The sequence below is a fragment of the Plecotus auritus genome (genome assembly GCF_963455305.1).
Source record: "Plecotus auritus genome assembly, chromosome: 5".
Lineage (NCBI taxonomy): Eukaryota > Metazoa > Chordata > Mammalia > Chiroptera > Vespertilionidae > Plecotus > Plecotus auritus.
The window spans coordinates 51832451-51855419 of NC_137776.1; the positions used below are offsets into that span (position 1 = coordinate 51832451).

Below are 22969 nucleotides of genomic sequence, written 5' to 3' on the forward strand. Positions count from 1 at the left end.
GTGAACTTCTTTCTATTGAGATAGTATTTTGCTTAGTTGGGGTTCAATGTTAGTGTCCCCTATCACCAAGTCATTGCAAATGTTCGTCCTGAAACCATGCTTAGCTCCTAGGCAGCAGGCTAGATGTGGTTCAGAGTGCAGTTTGCAAATCCCTGCTCTTGATCAGTGTTCTCCACTTCAATATGCATCAGAATCACCTACAGGGTGTGTTAGAACAGACTGCATAGCCACCCCCCATGTTTCTGGTGGGGTGTTTCTAAAAAATCCCACTTGACACTTATACTCATATCCTGAGACAATACTTGTAGAATACTGCTCTTGATGCCGGGCTTTTTAAAAAGTCACATGGAACACAAATCTATCTATTTTACATTTTCCTCATTTACATATTTCAGCTCCCCTGTTAGATTTTACCTTTTTGAACTCCAAGGTACAGGGGTAGTAAATCCAAAGTTAAATTTCCATTAAAAAGTAAACAAGACCTATTTAGTGAGATTGGGATTGATAATAAAAAGAACTTGTCTCTTAAATAGCTATTAGTCTCTTGCTTATGGTGTCAGGCATCAGCAATCAGCATCTACTTGTTTGCCTCAAAGAATACCTGAATACCATTTTCCAGGCTATCAAACTTTTAAAATAGTATGCAACATTCCAAAGGATATATGTGGGTGAAACGTAAGAATGACAGTTTTGCCTTAGATTCTACGTGTACTAACGCACCAAGCACATTAACAATATAAAAGCTCTCCTGATAGTATTTGTTGGCATGTTCAACTCATAGAATTTTACACAAAAACTTTCCTGAAGCCATCAAGAGGCAAGGGAGATATCAGCTTCCTAAATCTGGGAGTTACCGCTGGCCTACTAGACCAAGTCATCTCTGAGTTGACTGTTATGTTGCACTGGGCTGTCAGGAATGAACTCTGAATGGCTTGAACTATGACTTAGATTGAGGTTGTGGAGAAGGTTAATGATGCCAAGGCATCAGCGAATGGTAATGATCACATCTCACCAAAAAAATTCTTTCAGAAAAGAAGCAAAGTGGAAAATATGTTCTCCTTCTGTTTATTTATCCCAATGGTTTAAAAAATCAGCTTTATGGAACCATAATCTTCCTCAGGACAGATGGGCTTACACATTAGCATCGTGCTTTCAATCAACAGTTTACATTTCAAGAGGAAGGTGAAGAAATTGAATGTAAAGACATCTTCAGCATCTATGTCACTTTCAGTTTTATAACATTGATACAAAAAATAGTATTCTGATTAGCAGCTTGATTGGCAACCCATGTAACCCTAAACAGTACTACAAACCTGGAGAGTGCACTTTTACAGACAATTACATTTGGCGAAATAGTATGTACAATTTTGACAAATAAATACATAAATACAATCATTCATATATAACGATATACCTAAATGTCAATTATCATCAACAAGTGTTTCTAGTAAATTACTTCTTTCATTCACAAGTGACGTTGTTGCTTATAAAAACTATCTTCACCTTTACCGAAGAAATCACATCATCAGTTCCCCCACTAACCCACATGTTAGGAAAGGTAGAAAATGAATCCCAGGCGTTTTATGTAAATGTTCCATTGTCTTTTGATAGAAGAGATCTGATTGAAAAACTCCTTCCTCAGCTTCTCTGTAAAGAGTTTGTTGTCACTATATCATATCACACAAAGAGGTTTTGTTTTTCTCAATTTAATCCAAATAAAAAATGATCTTCATTTTTATTCTAGTATTTAAAAATACAATATTATATATTGAAACTGGCATTTGAGTCAATGTAAGAAGACACAAAGCCACACAATCTAGTCACCAAAGGTAAAATTTCCCCCCGAAATAAATTTACGAAAGAAAATGTAAGAATATAGACACTAATCATTAATACCTTTTGTTATACAATGCAAAACGAAAAAAAATGTATGGGAACAGTCAGAAGGTTTTTGTAAAAACTGAATGACTCCAAGTACAATACTGTCTGAAATATTATTTTATACCAGAGAAATGATAATAATTTTTTAAAATATGGCATCACAAATAATTGAAACCATAATTTGGCCAGTGTCAAAATTAACAAAAGTAGAAAATTAGAGCATTTTCTGATCACTTGACTTAAACATTTTTTGAACATTCAAAAAACAAAGGGCAAACATGCTTTACGCTATTGCAACTGGACAAATGGCCTTGCCTCACCAAGCTCCATGCAGAAGAAAATGTACCCAGCAAGCACATTCTAGCTATGCGTAACAGTGGGGAGAAGAAAAAAAATGCCTTTAAAATATATACATATGGTCTTTGATGAATATTTACATGTTTGTCACATGGGCACTACCTAGCATAAAAACGTTAGGAAATAGTTCTTTAAGACATGATTTTCTGATTTTTGCTCCTTTTAAAGATTAGGGCTCTATTCATAACACACACACACACACACACACACACACACACACACACACCCCAATTGATAGATGTACATATATGATGCTTATAGCACATAATTCCTTGACACCAATGGTGACTTGAGTCAGCATAAGGTGAATGCAGGACGGTAGTATGAGACAGAGGCTCGACTCAGCCACACGACTGAAAGGCGAGCCAAGTACAAAGTCATGTGACCTCTGCAGTGACTGGGACTCACAGCAGTTAAAGGGTAGAGCTGGAGGGTGGCTCACCTGTGCTAACCCATCTCTCCCCAGTTCTTGTAGTTCTGTGGACTGTAAGATGGAGATGAAGTAAGGGACTGGGCGGCCTGTCTCACATTGGGTTCTTCTGGGGCTGGGGATGAGACATCCAGTGTTTTCAGTAAATAGGCCATGACTTCCATTTATTCATTCTGTCTACCTGTTTGCTATCAACTTCTAGGGGGGCTTCCAAAAGTCATATTAAAAAAAAGGTATACTCTTTCAGTTGTGGGCCTTCCTTTGAATGAAAACCAAGTTTTCTAATGAATGATAGAAGTTGTGGAATGTGTGGTTTGCTGAGGGCCTATTCTTCCGATAGAGGTGGACTAGCTCCACTGATCCTCAGTTCTGACTGAGACTTCAGAACACGTCTCATGTTTCCTGAGATCTACATTGATGTGATACATTTTGCAAAGCATGTGCTTCAATTGCTCTAATATACCCCTCGCCAGAGGCTCCTCCCCAAAGAAAGCCAGCTGTCTTCCCTTTCAGCATCCTGGGAGATCAGGGCAATGCACTGAAATAATAACTTATTTCTTGAAACTAGAATAAATGACAGAGAAATTGAAGCTTCCCCAAACAATTAACATCTCCAAGGAAAAGCCTTAGAAGAATCAGGTGCAGTAACAGTTCATATTTGATCTTTATTTTGGCAGATTTTATATTAAAATGATGTGACTACTACTTCTGACCATCGTTGTAATTACATAACTATTTTAGCATTTAGCATAATGCATGATACATTGCATTATGTAGCACCTTTTAAACCAAGGATCTCAAAATACTTAGCAAATGAGATTTGCTCTCACAGCACCTGTGAGGTAGGTGTTTTTCCAGCCATTTTATAAATGAGCGTATTTGAAGCACAATAAGGTAAAGATACCTGCTTACATGAACCAACAAGTATTATGGCATCAGTAGAACCTGAACTCAAGCTTCCCCCTCTTCTTTCCCATGAACCCCAATTACAGAGCCTTCAGAACACTCCTATCAGCCAGGCTGATAGAGGTACTTGGATGTTTCGAATATTAGAGAGTATTACATCTCCTAGCTGTAGGGCTAAATCATTCAGTAACGTTGGTACCTGTTAAAAGATTTTTCTCAAGTACCTCGCAAATGTGTGGGAAGGACATCTTATACTCTTGCTAAGCTTATGTGAATTATAACGCATATATAAATTTGTATTTTCTCTGTGCGATTTATTGTTCTTCTGGCCTGCCACCAACTTATTTCTACACATGTGCCTGCCTGAGACAGAAACTGTAAAATGCACTTAGCTACATGATGTGGAGGGTAGCAGAAATGATGACATCGGGCAAAATCCTATTGGAGGCACCAGGTCATGTGTGTTCAATGAGCAAGCAGAATCGTCTTCCAAACATACAAAGTATTTGATTCTTAAGTTTAAGCTTCCATGTATTTAACTGCAGCCTCCCTGCCAGTGCTACTAGTAAGTTCATTTCTTGTTGGAACCACAGATACTGTACACATGATGTGGCAATGTATGTAAAAATTCAGTGTAACAGCACACACAATACTAATCATTCGCATCCAGTGTGTCTTCCTGACTGTGCATTACTTCTGAGTTGTTTTTGAAAAAGAGTTATTTCTTTCCTTCTGCAGAGATGCTATGAAGACATGACTGTGAGTTTCAGTTTCCCAGAACCAGATTTGTATCTCAGACGCACAGTATGTAAATCCTAGCAGTTGATAGGAAGTTGCTTTTTGAGATAAATGCAAGGCCTTAGGACCTGAGAATAAAATCTGGCCCTTCTCACGTATGCATTGTTTGTATGATTGGAACCTAATGCTTGTAAATTGGCAATCCAAGAAAGGAACTAGGAGCGGGAAGAAAACGCTTTTTTACAAAACCCCTTCACCAGTTCACTTCTCCTAGTGACACCTGTAAAATACCAACACCCTAAGCCCCGTTTCTTAAAAAAGAAAAGTATTTACACCGGTAAAAATCCTAACATCTGAGATGCTTCTTGCTTGACATGTCATTCCAGATCCTGTGCATCTCTTCTGGAGAGATCTGATGCACAGTGATAACTCGGCGGTATCTACACAAACTGTAGGCCATTTTCCAGTGATTGAAGCCACTGTTCTGAAAAGGATGAATGCCCAGCTTGCGAAGACACAGTCCTACATAGACGTCTTCAAGGTGAAGCAGCCTTGTGTGGAGTGAGGTCTTGTAAATGAGTTCAGCCACATCGGCTGAGAAGATATAGCCAGTCCCCGAACAGAAGGGCGGGTAGTTACTGTCAGGGTACAAATCCCTGGGCATGTACCACTTACTGCGGACGTCCCGGATTGGCCCTCCATTGATGACATAGCCAGTAAAATACCTCCTTCTTGGTTTGGTGGAGGGTTTTAGTAGTTTATAAATGAGGTTGTCCATGTTTACAAAAATGTCACTGTCTGTTTTCATGACATACTTGGCTTTCGAACAAAAAGTGGCCACCCATCTCATCCCCATTAATGTTTTGAGGGTAAGGTTATGGTAGGAGTCGATGAAGTCCTCCACGATAATGTCGTGGAAGATTTGGCTCTCTTGCTCCACCATCTGATTCAGAACAGGATCGGCGTTCTTGCCCAGGAGAAACAGAGTGGCGATCTTGATCCCTTTAAAGCTGTTCTCGTCCCCCCATGTCTCTCGGATGGCCTGGCGGGCATCGAATTCTTTGTGGGTGGTGCTGATGAGGATAACAAGGAAAGGAATGTTTTTCTCACATTTGTTGGGCTCATTTATAAGAAATTCAAAAGAATGTGGGTTTATAGGTCGAGTTCTTATGTTGCCAAATGTGAAGTTTTTCCTGGCAACGGTTAGGTGGCTGAATGGCTTGGAGCCAGTGTAGGAAGAAGTAGGACGAGTTACGCTCAAGTACCAGAGAGCGCTGGCCCAGCACACAACTGTCAAAACATACAGACAGGACACTTTTGAAGCCATGGTCTTGAGAGCACGTCTATTCCAAATACTGAAGAATATGCCTTCTTGGCATTAGTTTCTTTTCTTCTCGCAAAGGTAGCATATTACTAATTAATCTTAAAGTTCGATAGAGAAGTGTGAGTGTAGCATTGTCCATGGGTCTTAGTGGCAGTCTGCTATCACTGCATTCATTTTACTTTCTTCCAAACCTGATCGAAGGCTTCATGCCTCATAGATCTTCCTCTTAGCTCTGCAAAATCAATAAAGTAAAGTTGTTCAGATTTATGAGGTCATTTCATATTCTCACATAAACATAGCATGGGTATAAGAATTGCCCATGATGACTAAAGTAAACATAACCATTCATTTCCTCAGTACTGAAAACTTCCTGACACAACCATCCTCCCTTTCTTCCCTTGATAGAAGTGGTTTATGGATAATCACACCCAATAAGAAATATATAGATTATGAACTCTAGATGAATATACAGCAAATGGAACATTAGTAACTAAAACAAGTTTCCTTCTCTTCACAGGTGGCCTTCTTTGCAGTTAAGCACCTTCTGACACTAAAGTCTTCTTTCATGCAGGAAAGTCTCACACAGCCTTGTATCTCTTTTCCATTTTTCCAACTCTGAGTTTTTGTTTGCTTGACTGCAGTGAAGGCATCAGTTGTAAACATCTCTTTGCTTTCTCTAGCCCTGCATGTGAAAATGTGTTGGTCAACTCTGGAAAATCTCTGCTAAAATGGTCTCCTTTGGTTCAGATTTAGAAGCAATTCCCAAGTTTTCCTCACTTTTTCTTTACCTTGGCTCTCACAAATGTTAATTCCTACTTCTCAGTTATCTGTGATGCTCCACATGGAGAATATCCTTACTCCTCATGCATGAAGACCACCATACAAGTGTCTTTCCAGACAGTGGGCATTATTCATTTTGGAGTTGATCTAAATGGTACCACTTTTTGTGGTTTTCAAGAATTCACCTTGATGTTCCCTTGATGAAATTATACTGCCTCTTTTAATTTTTTTTTACTTAGTTATACTTAACCTGCAAACATACCAGGAATATAATAAGAGAGACAATTGACTTTGGGGGCTGTGACACAGCCCTTTAATTGGTGTTCAAACAAAAAAGTTGTCCTTTGCCTGGCTGGTATGGCTAAGTGGTTGAGCATCATCCCTTGCACCAAGAGGTCATGGTTCGATTCCTGGTCAGGGCACATGCACAGGGTTTTGGGCTTGATCCCCAGCAGGAAGCATGCAGGAGGCAGCCGGATCAATGATGTTTCTCTCTCACATCTGTGTTTCTCTCTCTCTCTCTCTCTCTCTCTCTCTCTCTCTCTCTCCCTTCCTTTCTCTCTAAAATCAATAAAAACATATATATTTTTTAAAAGTTGTCCTTTGGAACTCAGATCTTTTCTAGAACTTCAGCAGCTATCATGCCAGGTAATATGTGCCAAGTTGCAAAGTCCATTCATGTAAAAAATTGTCCCTTCCTAGCTAGAGCAAAATGTGGTAGTCCTGGAAGACAGAGATAACAGATAATGGATATCCATTTCAACAGAGTCTGCTTCAAAGAAGACTTTGCACTTAAATGTATAGACTATGTTGAAAATATTTAACGGGAATTATAGACTGAAAATCATGCTTCTAAGCACAATAGTCATAATGAAATGAAAATACATTTTGAGCAACAGCAGAGATAATACACATCTTCTTGTCTAAGCAAGAGCTGACTGTGAATATATGATCCATATGAGGCCAGCAATGCCCAGTGTGGTTATGGTTCTAACTAAATAAATATTAGAATGGCTTCAAGCAGCATTACTCTAGGCATAGTCAGCCTTCTCGCCTTGGGAATACAGATATCACCTCCATTTGAAATCCAAAGGGATGTGAGTGAGTCTTAAGAGGGTACTAGAAACCAAATTTACTCCACCATTATTCTAGTCTACTTAGCTGATTCTTGTTAGCTTATCTTTATCCACAAATAGCCCTTGTTGCCTTTCATACTTTCCTACAAAATTCCTTACTAAGCTGTTAAGGTACTCAAAGAGTCTCATCTGGAAATGGCTCTTCTCTACTGGAAATTAACAAGGCTACTGATGGAGGATTAATAGTGAATGAGAGGTATTGGGAAAACAGAAATAGAACCCATACTCCTCCTCAAGGAACTCACAGTCTATGTGAAAAGACTTTAAAGAAATGGTGAAAACAATGGAATAAACATTTTTATCATGAAGCTACTGGGGTACACAGGAGAAGTGGGCTGGTGGACAGGATGTGAGAGAACCAGAAACAGTCCTGCAGACTGTGCACAGTACAACTCCAGAGCCCAGCGTTCTCACGGACTGCAATGGGAATCCTCGCTCCTCCATTATCCTGGAGTCAAATGATGATTAGCCCTGGGGAGGGTACCATGGATAGTTGAGAAAAGTTATCTGAACTGCATCTTCAAGGACAACTAGGAGTTACCTGGATGAGAGCTGGGCATTCTAGGTAAAGGGAACAGTACATCCAAAGGCATAACGTGAGAGAAGTGTGTGCCAGGAGTGCAGACAGTGAAGTGAAGGAAGAGGACAGGTGATGTGCATGAAGGTGGGAATGGTGAGCTTTGGGGCTACTGAGATAAGCAGAGGTTAGATGGTGAGTGGCACTTAGAAATTGTTCTGAGCTGAGTAGCTGGTTACCCATCTTTGCAAACTAAAGGGGATAAGGGAGGGTTTTACTTTACCCAAATCTTATCCACTGATTTCAATAGCAATTCATTTTTCCACATTAAGGGTTTCTTTCTCCCACAGTTCTATGCCCCAGAAGGATAAGTGACAGTTTGTTTTATCAGATACCTTTCTGTGTGACTTTCTGGCGGGGAGGGACTCCATAAACACAGGTACCAGGAGATTTAGAAAGAGCTAAAAGAGGCAAAAATAGAAGAGAAATAGGTGAGATCATGAACAAGTTATTATATTTATAAACACTTTTCATTGAAGAATAAGCAATTTTCCCTAGACAGCTAACAAACATGATACTTCATGCCATTGCTATTGTAGGCCTCATTTTAAAATGTGGATGTACACCAGGCACTGTGCGGTATTCTACGTGTCACATTTTATAGAGCTTCCTTCCCTACAGTGAATTGAGAGGTATTGTCTCAGTTTCCCAGATGACAGAAGTGAAACTGAGAGATATGAAGTAGCTTGCTCAAGATCACTCAGCTAATGAGTGGTTCGTGGTCATTTCAAGCTTCCTAAGGCCTGTTACGACCTTAGGCGAAATCTTAGATGGGGAAGCCCAGGGTAGCAGGGAGCAGCTCAGGCTGCTGGTCTCCCGGGGATCCATATGTTCATTTTCTTAGATGTGTATTCACTGCTTGGATTTTTTCCTAGTTCATTTTGGTTTGCTATGCACACACTACAGCAATTCTGTAGGGGATTCTTCATCATGAAAAAATGATGACTTGCAAAGAGCACTTTAAATCTTAAAGATGCTGGGGGTGGCGAGAGAGCTGCAACCATGGAAGAGGTTCAGAAACACTCTGCAGTTCCCTTTCTCTGAACTCCTGAAACACACACACACACACACACACACACACACACACACACACACACGCGCGCGCACACTGAAAGAATCATTCTTTCTATTGACTATTTTTGAAAGAATCATTCTTTCTATTGACTATTTTTCAAACATGAGAAATAAAGTAGGCACAGTATATTTTGGTCACTAGTTAATGCAATTGTCACCTATAAAAAGAGAGGATTAGAAATGGGACAAGGAACCAGCCTAGAAACTGAGGAGCAGCCCAGGATAAGGATAAAAGGCTGCTAAAAATGCCCCTTTTGCCTACAACAGAACAGATTTTTTCAGGTGCCCAAACAAGTACAAATACAGGGTGTCCCCCAAAAACGTATACACATTTTAACAGTTGCTAGCTCAATTTTGAAAATGAAATGTATTTTAATAAACACTGCCTTAATAGTTATTTAAAGTGTGTGTATACATTTTTGAGGATCCCCTATATATGCCTCTTGACCAGAACCAGTAATATCAGAGACAAGAGAGTAGCATGGTGCATTTAACTCTAAAGAGTAATTGCATATCTGTTGGATGCAGTAGTTGGTAATGGGCCAGATGTCCGCATTTTACTCTGTGAGCAATCCTAAATTGTTATGTGGCTTTCTGTGCCTCTGTAGCCTTAGGAATAAACTAAGGGCAAAAATAACATCTGCTTAATCTCCAAATGCATTAGAGGCATTAATGACCATTGCTGATTGCTTGAGTTTCTGGGGGAAGACAGATGGTATTATGATACAAAGAGCAGGATCTGCTCTGGCCAGGTCACTCACTTGGTTGGAGTGTTGTCCTGTACACCCAAAGGTGGTGGGTTCAATTCCTGGTCAGGGCACATACCGAGGTTGTGGGTTTAATCCTAGGTTGGGGCACATACAAGAGGCAACCAACCAATAGATGTTTCTCTCTCACATTGATTTTTTTTCTCTCTCTTTCTCTCCCTTCCTCTCTCTCTAAAAATCAATAATGAAAAAACAAACCAAACATATCCTTGCTTGGGAGAGGATTTAAAAAGAGAGAGAGCGAGCAGGATCTAATGGGGATGAGGGGATTATGTCAGGTCACCAGGTCATGATTTGGGATCTAAAGCACATATATCAATAGATTCTTCTATATATATAGGATTGGTATATATTTTCTGTACAGATTTTCCTGCTAGAGAATTCTGTTTTCTTTCTGGAAAACTCAAAGCCAAAGGTCCACTGAAAAGTTCTGGGGAAGGAGCTGAGTATCTGTCACAAAGTTCAATTCTCTGGAGGGTTCTTTCAGTTTTACAAGATTTAAAATCTTGTTTAACCGACATGTTAATGTATCAGGAAAATAGCAAGCTGCACATACATTTGTCATGCCTTTTAGCAGCTCTTCCACAACCAAGACACTGACGACACATTAACTTGTCATCCGTTAAATACAAACTCCTCCAAACAGAAACATTCACTATAACACTTGAAAGATTTCCCCCCGGGCTTTACTGTATTGCAGATTACCACATTAGCAGAACTCCCAGTAATTCTCCACCTCCACCTTTCAGGAAGTTAATGGGGCAGAAATTTCAATTTAAGGAGCACATGTTTCTCCTAGAAACTGCATGGTGGGTAGTCTGTTATCTTGAGTAAATTAGTCCCTGAATTTGCTCAAGTTCTTCTGTTGTATGGCCAGAGGTAAGTCCTGGAAGCAGGCGGGTAGTGTCTCTTGAGTGGCCGGTGCTTAGTTTGGGGTGCCACGTTCTTGTCTTTCCCCATGAGGGCTCAGGCATGTACAAATCAACACTGGTTTCCTATGCCTCAGTTACCTCTGAGTTGGCGTGACCAATGTTCCATCTTCCGTTCTCTCATGGGCAAGGACACAGGGCCCCACCTAATAGCCTGCTTGCACTGTCTGGTGTCTCAAAGAACACATTATCTCCAGGTCCAGATTTCCCCTGGGTTTTCAAATCTACTTCATTTGTTCATCAAAGATGTGTGGAACACCTGTGCTATGCCAGGCACTGTTCTACAATACAGATGGGGAGCTTACTTTCTAGGAGAGGAAGAAAAAAAAAAAACAAACACTTGATAAATAAATGTAAAAATAATTTCAGGTAGCAGTAAGTACTGTGATTCAGATAAAGTGAGGGTAATGGGATAGAGACTGATCAGGGGTAGGAGGGAAAAGGGGGGCTACTTATATAAATTGGTCACTCTCTGAGGAGGAGACATTTGGGCTGCGAACAGAATGCCTCGCAAACTCTGGTTCAGTCTTCGAGTCTGTAACTAAGGTTTGTTTGCTTGGCTCTCAGCTGAGTTGGCTATGCCCTGTCAGGAACATCTTTTTGGTTTGGACCCTTCCCTAGTCTTCTGGATATTTTTGGCTCCCTGTTTTCCAGCTGTGGCCATTCCACTCCTGCAGAGGCCCTCGACTTCTGGAAATGCGAGTTCTGCACTGTATTAGTTTTGGTACTTTACTGTAACAAAGTACTGCAAACTGGGTAGCTTAAACCACACGGTGTGTCGTTCTGAAGGCGAGAAGTCAAAGACGGTTTGGCATGGTTGTTTTTTTCTGAGGGCTGGGAGGGAGGATCTGTTCCATGGTGGATTTCTGGTAATCTCTGGCACTCTGGCTCATAGATGCATCATCCAGATCTCCAGCTTCATCTTTACTTGGCATCATCCTCCCTGTGTGTCTGGTCCAAATGTCCCCATTTTATAAGGACACTGGTCATATTAGATTAGGGTCCACCCTAGTGACCTCGTTTTAACTTTATTATCTCTAGAAGGACCCTGTTTCCAAATAGGATCACATTCTGAATTATTGGCAGTTAGGATTTCAATATATCTTTTGGGGAGACACAAGTCCACCCAAAACACCTACTTTCTTGGGTGGCAACAAAATAAAATACTTTGCTCTCCAAAGACTTCACATTTTATTTTCTTGATTTGAACAGGTACAATCCTGGGTTTTGATAAACCAACTTTTAAAGGGTGAAAAATTTGCAATTAGCATTTGAAGAAGAATGAAACATGAGTGTGAAAAGGAATACCAATTCTGATTTACTGTTATATTTTTAAAAAGGTAGTTCAGATTACTTTTTAAGATCACGTGGAGAAGATGGCATAGTTTTAAGCAGTCCTTTGCTCCTGCCATTTTCTCTTTGCTCTTAAAAACACAAATTAGTTGAGAAATTAATGTGCCAGGCACATTTTCCAAATGGATGGATCCAACCGTTCCTGGGATACCAGGTGTCTGGGGGATACCACCGATGCTCCTGTCTCCTCTGCAGATGTGAAACACTACCAGCACTTCTCTGACCCCCAGCCAATTTTGAATATTCAGACCACATGACATTACAAAGGTGGTTTTACCATTAAAACCTACATAGTCACTTTGAAAACATGGTGCAGAAACATAAGCCAGTTAGAGGAAAAAAAACAATTTTAACAGTTAAAAGAGAGAAAAGAAAGGAAAACAGAAACTCAGAAAAAGGAGAGAGATAACTACTAGTCCTTATGAAATGCTCTTGAAATGGATGAGAAGCTGGCTGGGTAGTACATCATCATATTAAGCAGAGTAAAAGAGATTCTTTCTGAAAAATGTTTTGATCTCAACTGACTTTTCTCAGAGCTGGTATATGAGTGAAAAAAAACAACACAAAACAAATTTCATTATATGGGGAAATACAGGAACTCAGATAGCAATAGAACTAATTGATAAACAAGCCCCAAAGGCCAGAAATTCCACTTGACTGCATTAATTTGGCAAATGATTATCTTGATACCCAACTCCCTTCCCTCCTCTTGCTCTTGTAATTATACTCTAAACAAGCACAAGAAAGGAAGAAATAAAGCACTATTAGCCCTAGATAATGGTCCTTGAAGGAAGAATTTCATAAACCATTATGTTATATAGCTTGCTAAATTATTATCTCTCCAAATCACAGAGGGCTGGCCTTCTCTCCAAGCCTTTCTTCGGAATAAGACTCCTTGGCTGTGGAAAGCATCATACCCATAGAAGTCAACATCCCCGAATGCTCAGAGAAACAAGTGTTCTGACTCCTCTGCCTCAGAAAGACAAAGAGCTAATTTGTTCCTTTTAAAAATCTAATTATGAATCCTTTCAGAGTGACCCCATAATTGAACTTGCCCAACAGATCATTTGCAGTGAGGAACTTGCAGAAAGCAAGAGGTGATATTCATCATGTCTTGGCAGTTTGAAATCATTTCTCTCCTAAATCTGGAAGAAATTATTGGAACCTTTCTCCTTTTAGTTCGATATGCCTTGAAATTTATTGAAAAGGTCTTCATAAGTCCCTTGCATTCAGAAGAATGGGGCCAGCTTGAAAGAGAAGGGGTTTGGATGAGGATGTCTTTGTTTGGGTTTAGGGCTCTTGCTATTCTGATTCACTGCGGAAAAAGTGCACTTCAAATTACAAGGGAAGATTATAGCTTTCTTCAAGTCAATAGGATGCCCTAGTTCTAGACAGAATTCAGAGAATTTTTAAACATCGCTACAGTCCTCTCAGGGAAAAGTGAACATAAGGCTATCTTATTATTTTACATCAATGCTTGGCTTCATTTGCAGTAATGGATATTGTATCTTAACTGCCTTATATGTGACACATTTTTAAAGATGGGCAGAGCAATCACTTATTTAACATAGGAATATGGGAGCCTGGCAATGCGTCTGGGTAGAGCTTCTTGGGAAGGAAATGCCAGAATTTTTTATTACAGCTGTGGAAGAGGATGAAAGGAAAGACATTTTACTAATATAATCAGCAGCTGAGAGAATTTAAAAACAATGAGCTATGTGATACTAAAAAGAGTACTTATTTGGCACATAATTTGGAGGGGGTGATATAAATAGACATTTTTAGAAACCACAAAGATGTTAGTGTATTTGCTATCTGAAATTTACAAAGTCTAAGGTGAAATCCTATCTAATAAAAGAGTAATATGCAAATTGACCGTACCTCAGCTACACCCACAAGCCACGCCCACCAGCCAATCAGGAGCAAAGTATGCAAATTAGCCCAACCAAGATGGCAGTTAATTTGCATATCCAGGAGTAGAGCAAAGACTGAAGACAGCGTAGAAAGAAGCCAAGCGTTGCAGAAGGGAGCGAAGCTGCGGAGAAGCAAGCAAGTGGGGCTGCGGAGAAGGGAGGGAGCAGGCGGGGCGGGGGAAAAGGGAGGGAAGCAGACCACCACAGGAAGCCCTATTGCAGGAATCTTCCTGCAACGGGCCTCTAGTGTTTTACAAAGCTCATCATAGAGAGGTAATTTTATTCTAGGTCATATTTAAAAGAATGCTATTAGTACTACACAGCAACTGATGATATCATAAGGAAGAGAATTAATAAATTCTTTTCCTTTTCTAATTCAACAGCTCCTTTATACAATATCAATTTATTGGAATACATAATAACCCAAAATAATTTTATGTACATGCTGTCAATGAAAATTATTCTGTAGGCAGTCAATCTTATGGCACTGGGTTTTACTTCTTTGGTTAAATTTATTCTTAGATATTTTATTCTTTTAGATGCAATTGTAAATGGGATTAAAAAATTTTTTTCTTTCTGATAGTTCATTATTTGTGTTTAGAAATGCAGCATATATTTGCATATTGATATTGTATCCTGCAACTTTACTGGATTTGTTTATTTGCTTTATATATTTAGGTGCTCCTATGTTGGGTGCATAATTATTTATAAACTAGAGGCCTGGTGCATGAAATTTGTGCACGGGAGGTGGTCCCTTCAGCCAGCCTGCACCCTCTCCAATCTGGCACCCCTCGGGGGATGTCCGACTGCTTGTTTAGGCCTGATCCCCAAACCGGCAGTGGGACATCCCACTCACAATCCTGGACCGCTGGCTCCTAACCGCTCACCTGCCTGCCAGCCTGATTGCCCCTCACGCCCCCCCCCCCTGCAGGCCTGGTCGCCCCTCACTGCCCTCCCCCTGCCCGCTGGCCTGGTTGCCCCTTACTGCGCCCCTTCTGGTCTGGTTGCCCCCAACTGTCCCCCCCACCAGCCTGGTTGCCCCTCACTGTCCCCCTGCTGGCCTGGTCACCCCTAACTGCCCCCCCCTGCTTGGGTGCAGCAGCAAAAGGGAGCTCTGAGCCCCTGGCTGGGGTGTGGTGGTGACAGGGAGCTCTAGGCCCCATGTTTGAAGGCCAGAGCTCTCGATAATGGGAGACCCACAGTTTCCCCGTGCCCCGGCCAGGGCCCAGAGCTCTCTTCCGCTACCACGCCCTGGCTGGGACCCAGGGTCATCCCTCACTGCCCCCCCCTGCTGGCCTGGTTGCCCCATGCAGCATCCTGTTCGGTCGTTCATTCGTTCATTTAGGTCGTGACGGCCCCTGGCTTTGTATATATTAGGATGTTATATTTTCTTGGTGGGTTGATCCCTTTATTATTATGTAATGCTCTTCTTTGTTTCCTATTATAGTCTTTGTTTTAAAGTTTACTTGACTGATGTATTATAGTTGCTCCAACTTTCTTTGATTTCCATTTGCATGGAATATCATTTTCTATCCCTTCACTTTCAGGCTATGTGTGTAATTACATCCAAAGTGAGTCTCTTCTAGGCAGCATATACGGTAGATGGGTCTTTTTTAAAAAAAAAAAATCAATTCAGCACTCTTTTTTCTTTTGATTGGATAATTTAGTCCATCTACATTTAAAGTGATTATTGCCATTCTCTTAATTGTTTTCTGTTTGTTTTTGTAGTTTCTATTCCTTTCTTCTTCTCTTGCTCTCTTCCTTTGTGGTTTGATAACTTTTTTTTTTTTTTTTTTTTAGCAGCATGCCTATATTCCTTTCTCTTTATATTTTGTGTATTTACTATAGGTTTTTACTTTGTAATTACCATGAGGTTTACATATAACAATGCATATCTCTAACAGTCTACTTTAAGTTGATAAACTGATCCATTGTAAAGCTCAACACTAGTACTCTCCCTCATGTTTTACATTGCTGATGTCACACTTTACACTGTTTTTTTAAATCTTGTGTATTCCTTAACTAATAATAATTGTAATCATAGTTACTTCTACTACTTTTTAAAAAAAATGTATTTTATTGATATTTTACAGAGAGGAAGGGAGAGGGATAGAGAGCTAGAAACATCAATGAGAGAGAAACATCGATCAGCTGCCTCCTGCACACTTCCTACTGGGGATGTGCCCACAACCAAAGTATATGCCCTTCACTGGAATCAAACCTGGGACCCTTGAGTTCGCAGGCCGACGCTCTATCCACTGAGCCAAACTGGTTAGAGCTACTTTTACTACTTTTATCTTTTAACCTTAATACTAGCTATAAACGTGATTAATTCTCTGCTTTACTATATATTTACCTTTCAGTGAAATTAATTCTTTCATATGTGTTCTTGTTACTAATTAGTGACCTTTTTTCAACTTAAATAAGTTCATTCCTTGTAAGGCCAGTTTAGTGGTAAGGAACTCCTTTAGCTGTGATGGTTTGGAAAACTCCTTCACTACTGAATGATAAACTTTGCTGGGTGAAGTATTTCTCATTGGAATGTTTCTTTCAACACTTTGAATATATTGTGCCATTTCCTTTTGGCCTGCAAAGTTTCTGCTAATTGTCTTATGGAGGTTCCCTATATGTAATAAGTTGTTTCATCTTGCTGTTTTTAATATTTTCTCCTTGTCTTAACTTTTGACATTTTAATTATAATATGACTTGGTGTGGGTCTCTTTGGGTTCCCCTTATTTGGGATACTCTGGGATTTCTGGATCTGGATGTCTGTTTCCTTCTCTAGGTTAGGAAAGTTTTCAGCTATTATTCCTTCAAATAAAATTTCTGCCCCTTTCTGTTCGCCTTCTGGGTGTCTTATGATGCAAATGATAGTCTTTTCTTAAATATATATATTTTTTATTGATTTCAGAGAAGAAAGGAGAGGGAAAAAGAGATTGAAACATCAATGATGAGAATCATTGATCGGCTGACTCCTGCACAGCCACTACCGGGGATTGAGCCCACAACCTGGGTATGTGCCCTGACCGGGAATTGAATCATGACCTCCTGGCTCATGGGTCAATGCTCAACCACTGAGCAACACCAGCCTAGCACAAATGGTAGTCTTTTGATGTCCCACAGTCCATTAAGCTATTTTCACTCTTTTTTTTTCTTTGCTGCTCTGTTATGTAAGTTCCACTGCCTTGTCTTCAAGTTGACTTATCCTTTCTTCTCTTTGTTGAAGATCTCACTGTGTTCATACATTTTTCTTCCAGTTCAGTAAGCATCTTTATCACCATCAATTTAAACTCTTTGTCAGGAAAACTACTTATCTACATTTTATAAAGCTTTTTTTCTAAAGTTTTATCTTGTTTTCATATTTTTTATTTCACTTTGCTGACTCTCCGTGTTGTTTGCATACAGCAGATGAAACAATTATCTCAGTCTTCAAGCAGTGGCCTCCTGTAGGACTTGAATTTTATCATTCAGCCCCGTCTCAGTTCTTGGTTGTCTCTCAAACCTTTGTGCTTGTGCTTAAAAATAATATTTTTAAACAGCAGTTTCTATTTAATCAAAACTTATTCTTTCCTAGGATTATATAAAGTGCTTTAGAAATAACTATTCATAATATGATTTACATATTTAGAGGACACATTATTGCTTCAACTGCCTCTACTCACATGTATTGTTCTCTATAATTTACACTTAATCTTACCAACAATTATAAGAAATAGGCGTCCTTGTTTCCATTTCATAGAAGAGGAAACTGAGGCCCAAAGAGATTAAGCAACTTGCCCTTGAGTTGTTAAACTTGAACTTGAACACAAGTCTGTTAAACTGTAATGTGTGGGTCCATACACTATATTCTGTATTTCACTTTTTATATAGTAGATTAAATTTTTTTCTCTTATTTCTTTTAATTTTCTGTGATGTAATATGAGAGGTAGGGAAAATGGACTCATAACTCCCATGGATATTACCCTGGCTCAAGGGTCTTTTTGGCCCTGGGATCCTTAGATTCATAACTTAGATGTGTCAGTCATTATATTTTAATGAGAACTGAAGAAAGAATGAAGGACTCGTCTCCATTCACAAGACTACTCCCTTCATAATATTAAGATATCTAAAAAAACAATAATAATGATGCTTGGAGTTCATACAATTACAAGTCAAAAGGAAATAGTTGCTCTTAAGTAATATTTTAATTAAACTCTGAAGGTCAGAGGAACTACTCATCTTTATCATAATGAAGCAGTCGTTTTATCTGAGAAAGAGTGTAGGATCTGCTATCTTTGGCTCTGCCACTTAGTAGGTATGTGACTTTAGTCAAGTAAATTCTCTATTTATGGCAGACTTGGTAGTTTTGTTAACTGATTTCACAAACTTGGTAGTTTTGTTAACTGATTTCCCCGCCCCTTTGGATTTTTTTCAAGGAAACTGGTTGGTTGTGAAAGAGGCTGGGGTCCAAAACTAAATTTTCCAGGTCCCTTTACAACTGGGAAATAGACATATAACCTAGCTTCCACCAATAAGATGCCTCTGGGAAAGATACAGACACAGGAGTGAGCAACATAAGGTGGCAGTGAGTTTCTGGTGATTTGGATTGATTGCAAAGCATATAGTGTGAGACAAAGGTGTCTGGTTCTTGTGAAACCACTGTGATGGAATTTCCAGCTTCTAAACATGAACATCATAGGTGTGAGTAGAGGCAGTAGAAGCAATGATGTGTCCTCTAAAACAGCTCTAAAGAATTGTCAGGCACTGTTTGGGCTGTATTGTTCATGGCTGTGCTGTTCTAGCTGGTTAGTAACCAAACCTGGGTCTTGTCCTCCCAGAGATTTCATGCACTGCATAAACTCTTTCAACAAATTCCTTTCTTCTTAACCTGGTAAAGTACATTCTGTTGTTAAGAACCCCAAGCCACACACCACTCTCTCTACTTTTTAAAGTATAAAATGAAATGATGGTAATCTAGTTTTCAGGCTGTTTGTGAGGTACATGGTAAACTTTACAATGGCATATTGAATTTAATATTTGTTATTATTAATTGCTGGCCATTTCAGTATTGCTTGAGAGAATACCAACTATCCTATCTAATAAAAGAGTAATATGCAAATTAACCATCACTCTGCTACACCCACAAGCCACGCCCAGAGTCACGCCCACCAGCCAATCAGGAGCAAACATGCAAATAAACCCAACCAAGATGGCTACCTCCACAGAGAGCAGGAGGGAGGCATGGGTTTCCCCGGCAATGGAGGTAGCCAAGCTTTGTGCCTGCCCTTGCCGGCCTAGGACTCCACTCAAGGCTATAAAGTTTCAATGATAGAAGATACATAAAACCAAACAGAAATGGTGGCAGCCACGGAGCTGGAATGAGCAGGAGGCTAGGGTTGCCCCCGGCGATGGAGGAAGCCAAGCTTTCCGCACACCCTAGCTGGCCCAGGCCTCTGCTTAAGGCTACAAAGTTTCAATTATAGAAGATACATAAATCCCAATAGAAATGGCTGCTGCCACTGAGCAAGCAGAAGGCTTGGCTCTGCTCCAGGCTACAAAGTTTCAACTGTAGAAGATAAATAAACCCCAGATACCAGGGCCTCTGCTTGGGTCACCAGGGGGTGTGGCCGGCCTGCAAACCACCACAGGTCCCTCGCCCAGGCTGCCCCACGCCCCAAGGGAACCCCCACTCTGATCCAGGACACCCTTCAGGGCAAACCAGCTGGCCCCCACCCGTACACCAGACCTCTATCCTATCTAATAAAAGAGTAATATGCAGATTGACCATCACTCCAACACACAAGATGGCTGCCCCCATGTGGTCAAAGATCCTGCCCCCATGTGGACACAAGATGGCCACCACAAGATGGCCAGCAAGGGAGGGTAGTTGGGAGGGACCAGGCCTGCAAGGGAGGGCAGTTGTGGGCGATCAAGCCAGCAGGAGAGGGCAGTTAGGGGTGACCAAGCCGGCAGAGGAGGGAAGTTGGGGGCGACCAGGCCTGCAGGGAAAGGCAGTTGGGAGGGACCCAGGCCTGCAGGGGAGGGCAGTTGGGGGGGACCCAGGCCTGCAGGGGAGAGCAGTTGGGGGGGACCAGGCCTGCAGGGGAGGGCAGTTAGGGGAAAACAGGCTGGCAGGGAAGCAGTTAGGCATCAATCAGGCTGGCAGGGGAGTGGTTAGGGCATGATCAGGCTGGCAGGCAGAAGCGGTTAGGGGCAATCAGGAAGGCAGGCAGACGAGCAGTTGGGAGCCAGCAGTCCTGGATTGTGAGAGGGATGTCCGACTGCCTGTTGGGATCGGGCCTAAACGGGCAGTCGGACATCCCTCAAGGGGTCCCAGATTGGAGAGGGTGCAGGCTGGGCTGAAGGACACCCCCCCCACCCCGTGCATGAATTTCGTGTACCGGGCCTCTAGTCATTAAATAAATAAATAAACAAACCCATGCTGCCCAATGTGAGCAGCAGCCTATTGAATTGAGGATTATATTTAAAAACTCTATTTTCTCTCTCTAGGCTCTTTAAAATGTAAGGCATGTTTCTTTTGACTAAACGTCACATGGCCTCTTCTTCTTAGCTTGCTTTGGGCTCTTTCTCATAGATGAAGTCACTGAAAATGAGGCTGCTTTCATTTAAAAATAAGCCACCATAAATATACTCTCAAAAATTGCTGAGCCCTGGCCAGGTAGCTCAGTTACTTAGAGCATAATCCCAATATTCCAAGGTTGCAGGTTCGATCCCTGGTCAGTGAATGCATAAATGGGTGGAACAGCAAATCAATGTCTCTCTCTCTCTCTCTCTCTTTCTCTCATCAATCAATAAAAAAAATATTTAAGCCCTAGCTGGTTTGGCTCAGTGGACAGAGCGTTAGCCTGTGGACTAAAGGGTCCCAGGTTTGATTCCAGCCAAGGACTCATGCCTGGGTTGTGGACTTGATCCCGCCCCCGCCCCCCAGAAGGGGGTGAGCAGGAGGTAGCCAATCAATGATTCTCTCTCATCATTGATGTTTCTATCTCTCTATCCCTTTCCCTTCCTCTCTGAAATCAATAAAAATATTTAAAAAATAAAAAAATAAAAAATTATTTAAAAATTGCTGAAAAGTCATTGGTTCTTTTTCCATGATATGTTCATTTTACCTATAATATTACACATGTCATCATACCTGTGCCTATTCTTGAGTCTGGAGACATGCTGACAACTTACTATTCTCTGTCATTTTTGTTGTACTGAAAAAGAAATACTATGCTTTTATTTTAATTTATTCATTCATTATATTTGACAGCCCCACAATTGAAAGTCATAAATGTTACATATTAAATATATAAACTAAAATGCAAATTCCTTATGTTTAAGGAACTTATAGCTATATAAACTGTAATCTAAGTGGGAAGAAATAAAGAATAACTAGAGGTATGCTATTATAACTGAAATAGTTCTTAATGGGGATGGTTGGGCTAGATTCATGGAAAAGACAAAATTGACTTTGATCTCAAATTTAAAAGAATAAAGAGAGAAATCTCAATAGCAAAACATTAATTGTGGGGCGAGATATGCAGTGGTAAGATGAAAGTATTTGCAAAGAAACAAAGGTGCTCTTTGATTGATTTGGAGTACAGGGAACTGTTCAGTTTGGCAGATTGTTGGGTTCATCGTAGAGTGCAGTTGAAATTGAGAATGTAAAGGGTGCCATTGCTCATGAGTACTTTTTCCCCCTCTACCATACCTGTATCATTTCTTTATCTTCAATATACTTCCACAACTTTACTTTCATATTTCTGTTATAGGTTGATTGCTTCCTTATGTCATACGCAAAGACCCCTCAATCAAGAGGTTGGTTTCCTCAACTGCTTTTAACTGTATCTTTGATAAACTGTCACCTCTGTAAAGGAAAAGATTTTATCCGGCTTTATCACAATTTCATTACTCTCATTACTATGTCTACCTTTAGCACTATGCTCAAACATAATAGCATAGTGCAAGCAATATTGTAGTTGATGAAAAAATAATTCTTGAGTAAATGTCCTCCAGGTAGTCATAAACAGAAATCTGTCATCCAACAGTAGCATCAACATGAGCCCTTTGTGGAGATATCATAGAGAAATGGACCCTATTCTAGAGCAATTATTGATGTGATGTGCTAGAAAGATTTACTGAAAGGTGTTTTGTAGTTTGAGTATATGATATCTTCTTCCATGCCTGGCCCTTTTCACTATGCCATTCAAAACAAATTTTAGCCTCTGATTTAATTCCTGATCTCATGACTTTATTATAATGTTTCTAATTAAAAATAATTTTTCTGAATAAAAGACAAAGTGTCTGTCAAAGACAATAAACGCACACACACACACACACACACACACGCAGCACTAATGAAAGAGAAATTCAGGAAATGTAATGTAGAATCTGAACTTTTTCTGGGATTAATATTTTTCAAAGTTTTTCACAAGTTGTCAACTGTCGAAACCTTGAATTATTCTTTCCCAAATGTCTTTCTGAACTGGATTTTTAATAAATTATCTGGCTTGCTGTTGTGGTGGGTCATTTATAATTACATCCATCTTGTCCAGTTACAGCAGTAACATGTGTAAATTGGATCTTCAAGGAGTGATAAAGTGATGCAAATAGTGCTTTTCACCTTGGGTTACCATAGCTACTGTCATTATTTGCAATAGCTACTGTTCTGTTTTCTTCTATGAAATCCCCTAATAAGATGCTTCACCTTATGTCACATCCAAGCTACAGAGAAGAGTATCCACATTGAAAAGTATGGAGCCAATGAAACTTCACAGCCAAAATTGTTCATCCAGGAAGTTATCTTCAGAACTATTTTG

The 22969-nt window shown here is 40.2% G+C and overlaps 1 protein-coding gene across 1 annotated transcript in view; it reads right to left on the minus strand.

The window, feature by feature from the left end:
• Positions 1-1051: 1051 nt before the first annotated feature.
• B3GALT1 (beta-1,3-galactosyltransferase 1) overlaps positions 1052-22969 on the minus strand; it is a 547925-nt gene continuing 526007 nt past the window's right edge. The window contains exons 4-5 of the mRNA XM_080671102.1: positions 8465-8530; positions 1052-5868 (exon numbers count right to left, since the gene is read on the minus strand). Coding sequence (XP_080527228.1) covers positions 4659-5639 — 981 coding nt within the window. The 5' untranslated portion in view covers positions 5640-5868; positions 8465-8530 and the 3' untranslated portion in view covers positions 1052-4658. The remainder of the gene's footprint in view (positions 5869-8464; positions 8531-22969) is intronic.